At 37.6% G+C, this 12,848-nt stretch overlaps 1 protein-coding gene across 2 annotated transcripts in view; it reads left to right on the top strand.

Annotated features, from left to right (window-relative positions):
* dcc (DCC netrin 1 receptor) overlaps positions 1–12,848 on the top strand; it is a 1,120,333-nt gene that overhangs the window by 926,414 nt on the left and 181,071 nt on the right. For both annotated transcript variants that reach the window (XM_008117567.3, XM_008117566.3), the window contains exon 13: positions 7,367–7,508. In XM_008117567.3, the coding sequence (XP_008115774.2) occupies positions 7,367–7,508 (142 nt within the window). The remainder of the gene's footprint in view (positions 1–7,366; positions 7,509–12,848) is intronic.

Here is a 12,848-nt window from a genome sequence, read left to right as displayed (position 1 = left end):
ACCAGAGGGTAAAGATGTATAGCTAGTTTTATACATTATAGTTTTTGCATGCTCAGAGAAGTCCTTTCTAAGAACTACTAATGGAGGAATTTGGGAAGGGGAGGAGAATGTAAGATAAAATCCATCCTCACAACCTCTGAGGATGCCTGCCATAGATGTGAGTGAAACATCAGGACAAAATGCTTCTGGAACATGGCCATACAGCCCGGAAAACTCACAGCAACCCAGTGATTCCAGTCATGAAAGCCTTCAACAACGTGATAAAATCCATTGTTTAATTGCCTTTTATAGATTGAATTTAAACACTATTTTATAAGATTGTTGCTACCCTCTCTAAACAGCATCACTCACAAATAGTTTTATAGTTTACCTTCAGGCTTATAGTGTGTATTTTAAATCTATATTTGGATGCTTGCATTTTTGAATGGCTTTTATGTGAATATAGTTGTCTTTATGGCCCTGGCTGGTAAGCCCACTTTTCAAATAACCATTTCCAAATTTTTAAAAACCACACAGTCTGTTCAGCCAGAAGGGTGTATTTGTATCATCCAGCGTTGAACAGATCTGAAATGGCATACAATGAATGCTTGGCAATACATGTGAAAACAAAATTGAGTCCTAACATGAATTTGCTTTTATGTATTTATGTTACTGATCAACTTTTTACCAATAGAATTATATAAGTTTGCCAACTATTCACTGTCACCTGCTATTTAGTTGACTGGATTTTTCTCTTTGTTTTAAAAAGAATTGCATACCGTGCACATGATTTTATGCTGTTGCTTGTTCGATTCAAACTATACAATTATAGTACTACGATTCCACTTTGACTGTCATGGTTCTATCCTATGGAATCCTGAAGTTCATAGTTTGGTGAGGCACTAGCGCTCTCTGGTTGAGAGTTCTAAATACCGCTCCCTAAATTGCAAATTCTAAGCTTCTATGGGATGCAACCATAGTAATTAACATGGAATAATAGTGTTATAACTATGGAGTGTGATTGGGCCCACTGCAAATATCCATTGGATTTCCATTCAAATCACAAGAATTAGGGTGGAGTATGCCAAATCTGGAACTATACTATGAAGCATTTCAATGGAAACTACTACTAGAAAGCAGGACAGGGAAAATAGAAAGATGGTCTAGAATAGGGGAGAGAGAATGTTTGGCATATTCACAAGAAATCTAGAGGCAAACATTAAAAAAACGAGAGACACCAGAAAATTAGCACTAAAATATGGAAAAAAATTGCATTCAATATGGATACCTGAAATATCAATGTGGACACCCTTAGAATGCCTGTATGAGTTTGACCCCAGTTGGTAGAAGGACATAGGCTACTACTGTATTAAAGATCTGTATGATATAAACGGTCAACTGATTCCCCATACGTAGGATAATAGAAAAAGTGGGAAATATAAACTGGATAAAAGTATTAGACCTATATAATAAAGTATGGGGAATGCACAAGCAAAGAAAGTAAGCTGCAGAGTATACTCATAAAAGGACAGAAATCAGAGAAGGGATTATAAAAGATGATGAATATATTGTAAGATGTGATGACTCATGGGCCTTGTAGTCCTGTTCCTAGTACTATTGTGGCAGACAAAGAGGAAAACATGGGGTTTTCGCCGGTTCAGCAAGAGCCAGAGTCCCTTCACTTGCAGGATGTTGATGTTTGCCCTCAAGAATTCAGCCAAACAGGCCTTGGGCAGAACTCCCCTCCGTTTCCCAGGAAGGAATCTTATTCTAGAGAAAGGGGAGTCAGAGAAGCTCAACGGAGGAGTTTACGCATAGCTGCCAAACATCAAGCTGATTAGGCCTGCTTCCCTTGGGAAATTCTAAGGAGTCACACATCTGGACAGAGTTGGGTTTCGCTTCTCGTTCTCTAGGGAAAGAGTTCTGTTGGCAGGAAAACGAGACCCAATATAGGTGTTTGGCGCGAGGGATTCTTTGCGGAGTCAATTGATCACCTTCAGGAGAGAGATCGTGTTTGGACTTCGTACCTCAGTTCCTTGCTTCCCGGATCAAGCTTCAAGCCTTGCCCTGCCTCGCGGTTTTACCACGGACCCTGCTTCATGCTTCATGTTTTGCCTTGTCTCCAGTCACGGACCTAGTCAAGAATCAAGTTTATTTCCAGCCTTGTTGTCAAGCTTCATTGGACTCTAAGACTCTGTTATTTCCCCATACTATTGCTTGGCAAAGTGTGTGTTTCGGTCAAGTGGATTAAAACTTTGAACTCTAATATCATTTATTGGACAATACATTTTTGGACTATATTTGACCTCATTTGAAAGGTCTGCTTCTGAACTATATTCTTCACTTGTTTTTATTGATTTTATATATTTCTTTAATAAAGATATTAGATAGAGACTGGCCTCTGTGTAAGGTTATTGGTGCCCAGCAGCCAGGGACCTGACATAAGAACACTACAAAGTAAAGGGCATAAATAAGGCCATCTCACAAAACAAACAATAGAGGGAAAAAAGGAAGGGGAATTAAGAAAATGAAAATGGAGATGTATAAAGAATTAGACAGAAACATTATTTGGAAATAGTATAGGACACCAGCCCAACTATCAAATATGGGAATGGGAATAAGCTCCACTTGTTGGCATTGAAGAGCAAATAAAGGTTGGTATGCCCACATGTGGTGGTAATGCCCAAAGACAATAATTTTCTGGGAAAAGATAGTAAAGAAAATTGGGGAAACTATTTAAAATACCAGTTCAGGATAATATGAACTTTATGTTAATGGGAAAAACCAATATTTATTCACAGCAATGATTTTAGCAGGAAAGGCAGTAATAGCATGGGGGTGGAGAACTGAAAAAAATGGAATTTGGAAAATTGGAACAATTACCTGTTAGATCAACTCCAATCGGACATTATAGCATGTATAATTTGAGAGGATACACAGGAGGAAAAACAGAAGAAATTGAAAAGAAATGGGTGACTTATATGGAATGGATAAATCGAAAGTGGTGAAGCCAATATAGATATTGTACAAAGATTAAGAAAATTGTGTTCATGGTTAAAGATATAGAAGAAAATGTGGTAGGGGGGTTGGGTTTGGGAGTAGAGAGAGGGGAAGAGGGAAAAATCTGAAAAGAAGAATACCTTTGTAAAAGAGATGAATGGATAATATAGAAGTACTCCATTATTTATAATGTGTACATGAAATAACTGCCTATTACCTATTCACTATTGTGCTATTATGTACTTAATAAAATATATATTTTTAAAATACAGTGTTTGTCATAACTTTTAAAGGACTGAATGATTTCAGTACTTGAAAGAGTGCCTCTAACTGATATAATGCTGCCTGAGAACTGAGATAGATTGGAGTGGTTTTCCTCCATGCCCCATTGATGAAAAAATACATTATAGAAGTACAGAAAATGTTTTGTGTACTGCAGTGTTTTCAAAAATGTTCCTGCATCTTGAAGAGAACTGTTAAAATGACTAGTTGTTTACTTTGAGAGTGAGATTAGCAAAAATATCTTGAAGCAATCAACAAGTTTCATGGACATGTTTGCCCAACACATTGAAATATTCTTTTTCGTCAAGGGTGAGAAAATGTGTGAATATTTTTACAGCTCTAATATCATTGTTATTTGTTTCATGTTGTTGTTGTTTTTTAGCTGTTGCTCGGGTTTTTTTTAAAAAAAGGTATACTTATTTTATTCTTATAGAGTTGGATTCAAAGAGCATGATTCCTTCCACAAATAAGATATTTTTGCATCCAACATCTCCTTTCTATCCAGGCAATTGTTTTAATTTTGTGTAAAGGTTCTGTGTGTTTGTCCTATATGTGTCAGTCTGTAAAGGAAGTACCACAAATAAAACAGTATCCATTGATAGGAATTTACAAGCAGTGCCCCATTGTATCTATTCTGCAGTGCAGTAGACTTTTATCTTTAATCTATTCTACTACACAAGATTATAGCCTGGAAGACAACATTGACCACCCAAAGAACTCTGGAGGACTATAATGCTCTATTGTGGTTGCCATTTTGGTGAAGAAGAATTGTGGTTTCACCTCTTTCAACTACTAAAGACAAAAATGCCTTATAGTGGTCCAATCTAACCACCTCCAAAATTGAATGAGACAGAATTTTGTGCAAGAGGATTTTAAGGTTTGGAAGGATCCAGTAAATGCCCAAAAGCTGCACAACCCTGTGTATAATCTATGTTTGGCACAATCACCATATCTGTGTCACATTTATTTCATTTATAACCCAAGTGATTCATAATAATTTTAAAAAAGGAACAAATGAAATTTTGTTTTATAAATGTTTGAAACAATTCAGCAAACAGATATTTAATTTTCAAATATTTGCATTAATATTTTTGAAGCAAAAGGGAAAAAATACAAAATGGAACAGAAAAAGAAAAAGAAGAGAACAAACTTACAACTTTATTTTGAGAGGTTATAAATGCAAATCCTATGATTATTGTACCATCTACATAATCATTGAATTGGAAGAGACACTATCATATGCAGCTTCCCAAAATCCAATATTTGTGGGCCCTCAAAACCCAGAATTGTTACATTTTCTTTTTTTAGTTGATTGCTTTTTAAATTTAAAAAAATCTGTTTAAAAACACAAAACAATGTAAAGTTCATTTGAAACATAATTTAAAAGAAAAGAGATAAAAACAGGTTGTGCCATATTGAAAACACCCTTCTGCTACATTGTAGAAGTATCAAAGTCCCACAGAGCTAAATGTCTTGCCTGCAAATGTCCCCAAATGTCCCTGCAATGGTGACAGGGCCGAAAGGAAGTCCTTCTCCAAAGATCTCAAAACCATGTTGGCTTGCATAGCAATATTTAGTCCTACTGACAATGAAATTAAACCACATATTTAATTCTAGGAAGATTAAAAAGAAGTAAGTACTTTTTGTCACATACTGAAAAAACAATAGCGACATATTGTAGTTATATTTCCGTAATGCTTTTTGTTAGTACTTGGGTTATGCTTTTAAAAAGCTCTGAAAATAAGGTGCAAGTAATAAAACACAGAGCTATAGCATAAAACATTCAGGTTAAGCAATCTATTTAAACATAAACAAGTCTTAAAATTAAATATATATATAATCTAGTCCAAAAAAAACCAAGAAGATAAATAGGGACCTCTGATCCCCAAGTGGAATGAGGCCCATAAAAGTTTCCTGTGTGCTCTATGGAGTCTCTCCTTCATATTTCCTCTCATTCCAGGCTACATTTCTGAAGTTAGAGTGGATAAAAAAGAAGTAGAAAGTAGGCACAACAGCAACTAGAAACTGCAGATAATAAAAGCAAACGATTAAGCAATCTGTTCTCAATAAAGGCCCATGAAAAGACTGTGAAAAACATATTTATTCATTGCTGCTGTTTCTTTTTATTTCCCCTGAGAGGATTATATAGTCAGACCTCAAGAGGAAAAGTGGAAAAGATTCAAAGAAAGACAGGAAGCAGAGGAGGAGGCCTAACATAGCAAAGTTTTGGGAGGAAAATATGGAGTGAAGCTTGGGCCTAAGCTGTTGTCTGTGCCACTTCTGTCAGGCAAATGGAGACAGCAGTGACTACTCCAGCCTCTTTGCTTGATATATCTATGGTGAATGTTGATATGATTCCACTAATCATTTTATAAACCATGGTAATCTTCATAATTATTTCTTCTCACCAGCAAGAATGAATATTTCTTGCAATGTTCTCTCCTCTACACAACATTTACACGTGGAAAGTTTGTTTGTGCAAAGGGAAATATGTGGGATTTGTGTGCAAAAAAAATTACAGAGAAACAGAATTTGTGTGCAGGAAGCAAGTTTTGTACACTCTACCTTCCACCTCCTAGAATCCCCTGGAATTTGCAAGTTTTGCATAAAAGATTCTCAAATGCTGAATTTTGACCAGAAGTTCTACCAGTGAAATTATTTTGTGTCTGACTTTGTCCTTGCAAGAATTTCCCAACATTTGGAAATTCCTTTCCTTTCTTGTCAGTGATTTAAATATGTGAGAATATTCTGTCCACCGTTGACGCCACATCATCTAATCATTAGTGCAGATGAATTGGTCATTAGCAGAGCAAAGAAGCACTGAGTGCAATAGTTATAAACAATATCAGTTTTAATGACCTGGAATGTATGTGGTAGATGCAGTCACTTTGATTCCATGTTTATACCTCAAGATAGATAGATGGATAGATTTGTGTGTGTGTGTGTGTGTGTCAGGAGCAACCGGAGTTGCTTCTGAAGTGAGAGAATTGGCCGTCTGCAGGGACATTGCCCAGGGGACGCCTAGATGTTTTATGTTTTACCATCCTTGTGGGAGGCTTCTCTCAAGTCCCCGCATGGAGCTGGAGCTGATAGAGGGAGCTCATCCACGCTCTCCGTGGGTGGGATTCGAACCTGGCAGCCTTCAGGTCAGCAACCCAACCTTCAAGTCACAAGGCTTTTATCCCCTAGGCCACCGGAGACTCCTAGATGGATAGATAGATAGATGGATAGATAGATAAGCAGATAGACAGTGTTGTGAAAGCCATGGTCTACATGGGAAGGAATGGAGCTTGCATCCTTATTTCATCAAGCCTGGGATGTGTATGTGCTTTCAAGTTGCCAGTCAATTTATGGTGACCCCATGAAGCTCATAGGATTTTCTTAGAAAAGAAAAATCAGAGGTGTTTTTGCCAATTCTGGAATATAGTCTACTACCCCAGCTAAGGCCAGCAAGTGACTTTCATTTACTCCTAGGGTCAGTGTCCTGGAAGCAGGAATTATGGTGCCTCTCATAAGTCCTACAAATGGAGACAGTATTTTCAGACATCAGATCTCTAGGGCTCTTGGGTCATTGCCTCACTTGTTGTGAAAATGTGTCAGCACAAGAGGCAGCAAGGTAAAATGAGAAAAATGCCATTGTAGTTTTCTTAAGAGAGGCCCTGTGTCTGAATTTTCATTGCTCAGAAGCTCCATTCACACAGAAAACTGTTGTCTTCATAAGGACATAATGTGACATTTCCTTTTGATTCCTAGCCAAGATCTTATTTTCTTTTGTTTATGCATGAAGGAACATTGAATTATACTGGGTTCAATTTGGCATAGTAGATGGCATAGTAGATGTTTTCTAGATATGACTGGGGGTGGATTCAACTCAAGGGCTTTCCTTCCTAATGCAGGCCAGTACTCAAAAGTAATCTTCACTTTGAGAGAGAGAGAAAGAAGTTGGCAGGCTAATCATTCATAGGTTTAGTCTACTTCATCAAATGTATTTTTAAGATTGAGGCATGGCTTGATATGTAGACAAAGAAATGTGAAAGTGATCACTATATAATAGACAAATGAGAAAATAATGATAAATTCTACCTTGAAATGATTTGTTTTACAGAGCATCAAAGTGAGTTGGCTACCTCCACCTACAGGTATGCAAAATGGATTTATCACCGGCTACAAAATCCGACACAGAAAAACAGCCCGTAGGGGTGAGATAGAAACACTGGAGCCAAACAACCTCTGGTATCTGTTCACAGGTCAGTGTTTACATGGCAGTAGATTTACCAATTCAAGGATGGAGGAAATGTTTGGGGAATAAAATGTGTTTTCTCTTCAAAGTGAATATGGTGTTCCTTTGCATTCAAATGACATATATTGGACTGTGCAGAAATAAACTTCATACATTTTTATTTTGTTTTCTCCTCAATGGTTTGATCATATATTTGTTCCTCTCAATTTTCTTCAGCCTAATGAGACTGAAATCCAATTCCCCATCCTACTTGGCAGTTCCTATCTATGCTTCTATGAATGCTAACTCAGGAACAAAGACAAAATCTGTCACTGTACTACAATGCTGTTCATTTAGTATTTATAAAACCAGTACAGGTTTCCAGCTTCACACAGTTTAGAAACCCATTAGCACCCCCCCACACACACACACAATGCCCCAATCCTACATACCCACCTCAGTGCTGTCTTCCCTCTAACATTCATTTACAAATGCTAGAAACCCTACTCTTCCCACATGCCAATGTTCATACCCTGCACTTTACTTAACTCTCCATTGGAGCTCAGTGCCTCCCTTACCTATCATTTCCCCCCCCCCCCCCACCCACCCATGTACTTCCTCATATCTACCGAAATGTTCTTTTTCATTTCTATACACAAATCTGTTCTTTCTATTGTATTCCCACCATTATTATTTATTTCTTCAGGCTAGTATGCATTCAGCCTCTCTTTTATTTCACTGTACTACTACTCACCTATCTGTATACCAGAAAGAAAACTTTTCCCTGCCTTACTTAATTTTTCAAATAGTTGGAAGCCCCCTAGAAGGAAGCAGCACATTAAGATGCTTGAAGGGTATCTCAAAATATTAATATGCTAAGTTTGACTGTAACTTCCCTTTATGATTTGGAAATCTGCCATCTAGTGACTGTAGATGGTGTAGCAGTCATCAGAAATGTGTCCATTATAAAATATTATTTTTTTTGTGTGTGTATCAGGAGCAACTGGAGTTTCTTCTGGAGTGAGAGAATTGGCCGTCTGCGAGGACGTTGCCCAGGGGACGCCCGGATGTTTTGATGTTTAACCATCCTTGTGGGAGGCTTCTCTCATGTCCCCGCATGGAGCTGGAGCTGAAAGAGGGAGCTCAGATTAAATAAATCTGTGGTATAAAACCCAACACTCTTCTTTTTTATATGTCATGTTTAGTGAGGGGGAAATGGTCCAGAGTTTCTTCCCTCAACAGCACAGGGTGCCTGGACAAATTTCAACATGTTACAAGATTTTTTTTTAAAAAAAATAGTGTTACATTTGAATGGAATTTTTATAGAATAGAAAATAGAAAAATAGTATTGATTTGTACAGCACAGTGCTTTAGAGTAAATATTGCAATTTTCACAAAATGCAATGGCATATAAAAGTTTTGGCCAATTGCTACATAAATTAAGTTGAAGAAAAGCCATTGATTGACCTGAATTCTGTTGTGCATCCCAACTAGATTAGACCCAGTAAATCAACTGAAATGTGAATTCACCAAAAGCTCTATACCTTTGCTGGAAATTACCAACAAGATTCCACCTGGGTTATTTATGTATTTGAATGACTGATCGACCGCCAGTTTCAGGGAGTCTTGTTGCTTCTTGTACAAAGATGAGGAAATGTTTGTATCTACAATATTCAACATCATTATTATTGCATTTGAAAACATCATCCCATGCCTTATCTAGAATTCACTGAATTCTAGGCCCCTTCCACACAGCTGTATAAAATGTACATTGAACCCCAACCCCATTATCTTCTGGAAACAGCTAAAGACCCTCTTTTTCTTTTATATCCCCAAAATGGGCCTTTTTACTGCTTTTATTCTTCATTTAGTAGTTTCAACCTTAAATTTTGGGTGATCCTTTCCCCCCAATATTTGATGATACATTGCAGTTTGATTTTTTCAAAGGGGTTGGGCGCGTAGTTCATCAATCACTTTGGAAATGTAGATTGAATGTGATCTAAAACTCTTGCAAATAAATAAAAGAAAAGGAGCTGTTGCTATTTGTCAGCTCACATATAAAGTTGATAGCATGACAGCATTTGAGAAAGGCTATAGAAATTCATATTTAAACAGGCCAAATGGAATGGAAACAAACACATATCTCATAGCCATTGTTTACTTGCATATTACAAGATTCCTAGAAGAGCTGGAAATCATGCCGCTTTTAAAGAGATGATATAAATATTCAAGCAGGAAGACTTTATGTCTCCTTAAAAGCTTCTGCTGGTGAAGGCAGGTGTTTCTGCCCACTAATGAGGACAGCTGCAATGGCAAAGTAATTCAGAGTTACAAAGCAGACTTTAAATCACAGCTATTGGTTTTATTGTAAGATCCACCATCAGCTAAAATTTAAAAGTGTTGTTTTTTTAATTTTAAACATCCTTCCCCAGAGAATCTTGGCAATTAAATGTGACTGTTTATCTTTATGCTTTGTGGTCAGTATTAAGATAAACAAAAATGATATACATATATAGCTGTTGAAAGGAACAAAGGCCTGGTGAAAAACCCAAGCAGCCTCAGCATGATGCTTTTGTAATAGAATTGAAGCACGCAGAGAACACATTTGCTGTTCAGTGTTCACACACTATTTTGAATTCTTTGTGAGCCCTCCTATTAGGAATTAGCAATGTAAATCTTTATTCATTTCATCTTCACAGGCAAGATGAAACGATTTCATGATTTTTCCTTCACTGTAAGAAAGTCACAGAAAACTGCCTTTTCAAAGGCGATTTACAGTTCCAACCCATTCTATGCAAAAGAAGAAAAAGAAAATCCTTTGGATTTTTATATGTGTATGAAATAGCATTTTCTGCACAGTTTTTGAAAACTGCTTTGCAGTTATTTGGTGCAGAAATGTACCACATTTAATCACACAATAGTCACACTTTTTACCCTCTTTTTGGTTAGTGAAAAAAGGAAGGTTAGACTGTTGCATATTAGGGAAAAAAAACAAGTTACAGGGCTTCACAGGACTGAAGCTCCATAGCTGGAAATGGGGCGAGCATGCTGGCTACTGAAGCTTCACTCACCCACATGCCCATCCCAGAGCTATGGGGCTTCACTTGTCCCCATACCCGCCCTCCTTTCTAGCTATGCCACATCACTCAGCTGAGCAAAGTGCAAATGAAGACTGCGACTATTACTTGAAAAAAGCATACATATCAATTACAGGGGGTGTGGGGGTGGGATGTAACTATTATGTGGTGCCAACTACTATACAATAAAATACATTAGGAGATTTCATGTAGAAAATGACCCATACACACACACATACGAATCATATACATTTTTCGTATAGAATAGATTCTGAACTGTTAAGATCCTCAACATTTTATGATTGATTGATCTCATCAGGATTTCACAGTACTCCAGAAACGTCACATAATTTCTTTTTGGATATTGTTTCTGAAGTTATTAATTCTTCATGCTGAAACCAGTGGGCTGTGATCAACCTTAAAAAAAACCTAAATGTGCTTGCTTACCTTTCAGAATCTGAGGCTGGATCTACACTGCCCTATAAACCAGGATCTGATCCCACTTTTTGCACTGTGAACTGGATTATATGTGTCTACACTGCCAGATAATATAGGATAAACAGATAATCTGAGATCAGATCCTGAGATATAGGGCAGTATAGATCCAGCCTAAGATAGTGTTAGCTACACAAAGATTTGGGCCACTTGTGTTCCCCCAGTTACTGGTAGGCAGCATCTCCCATTATCTCCCATCATTCCTTGCCATTGAACATGCTGGCTAAGGTTATCCTATAATATCTTGAGGGCAACCAGCCCCCTGCCCTTGAACTAAAGCCATGCCAAGTATTCTATGGTTTCAGTTGTCAAGTCAAAAATAGTAAAAGGGAACAATATATCCACAAAATATGAATACAGGTAGTTCCCGAGTTACGAAAAACATCTGACTTACTTAAGAATGGGGGTGAGACAACAGGAAGTGAGAGAAATCTACCCCCAGAAATTATATTCACTTCTAGAAGAGTTATCATGGGCAAAAGGTGTCTCCAGAGCTTTCTCTCCAATCATTGTCAAAGGCTTTCATGGCCGGAATCACAGGGTTGTTGTGTGTTTTCCGAGCTGTATGGCCATGTTCCAGAAGTATTCTCACCTGACATTTCACCCACATCTGTGGCAGGCATCCTTAGAGGTTGTGAGGTTTATGGGAAAAAACTAAGTTTTTCCCATATATCTCACAACCTCTGATAGGGCTCTTCCACACAGCCCTATCTCCCAGAATATCAAGGCAGAAAATCCCACATTATCTGAGTGTGGACTCAGATAACCTAGTTCAAAGCAGATATTGTGGAATTTTCTGCCTTGATAGTCTGGGATATAGGGCTGTGTGGAAGGGCTCTAGGATGTATATGGTGGTTCCCATTTACTCCAAGAGTAAATGTTCCTGTTTTTCTTAATGACTGTGAGGATAAAAAATGAATTATGTTTCTTGATAACTAGAAAATTGTTAAACCACTAGAGAATGCTCAATTCCAAGGTCTTAGTGTCTCTTCACTAGAATTTCTCACTACCTGGACCACCATTTTTTCTCAGTTTCCACTTCTTCTTACTTCTTATTTAGCCAGTCAATTATCACAGTGCAGATTGGCATTTGCATGGCTGCCACATGATATCATCCAATATTACCTGTTAAGAGCACCTTAAGCAATCAGATTTGCTTCTAACTCTATAGTATTTTGATGCTGTAAATCTGAGGTGCTTTCCCCTAATTTTTGTGGCTCTTAACATCAGGTCTGCTGTTGTCACCCAAAGCCCCATTCAGTTTGAAATCAAGCTCCCCATGGACCCTATTTAAAAGTAAATATCCAGCAGGGATACAACTATTTCGCAGCCAGAATTTAGTAGACATGTTTAGGGAGACATGTTTGACAATGGCGGAGATTTGATATGATCAATGCAGCCCCTATTTCCAGACATTCTTCATTGCCACTTCAAAGCAGAGCTACCTGCTAGGTATTTTGGTCACTGAATTGTTGGTCAAGCCTTACCCGAGTGGCAGATTGTCATGGGCCAAAGTGATAATTTGGTGTTTTTGCAAGCCTTCATTGTTTTTGGCCTCATATAGGGCTGGTAGTACCATTTTAGCTTATATTTCAGATCTCTGTTGGATACCATGAATATTATTATGAAATCCAATATTGTGGCATACTGTGGCCATGAGTCAAGGCAGTTCTCTCATTGATTTCCAGAATAAATTCACATTTTTAAGAACACCTCAGTCTCTCTCTTTTTCTTCCTCCTTGTTTGATTAAGCCACATTATGGCTGCTTGAGAACTAATGATCTGTATAAATTGTG

This window comes from Anolis carolinensis, chromosome 2 (genome assembly GCF_035594765.1).
Source record: "Anolis carolinensis isolate JA03-04 chromosome 2, rAnoCar3.1.pri, whole genome shotgun sequence".
NCBI lineage: Eukaryota > Metazoa > Chordata > Lepidosauria > Squamata > Dactyloidae > Anolis > Anolis carolinensis.
The sequence above is the reverse complement of the archived record's forward strand: the minus strand, read 5'-3'. Positions and strand labels throughout refer to the sequence as shown.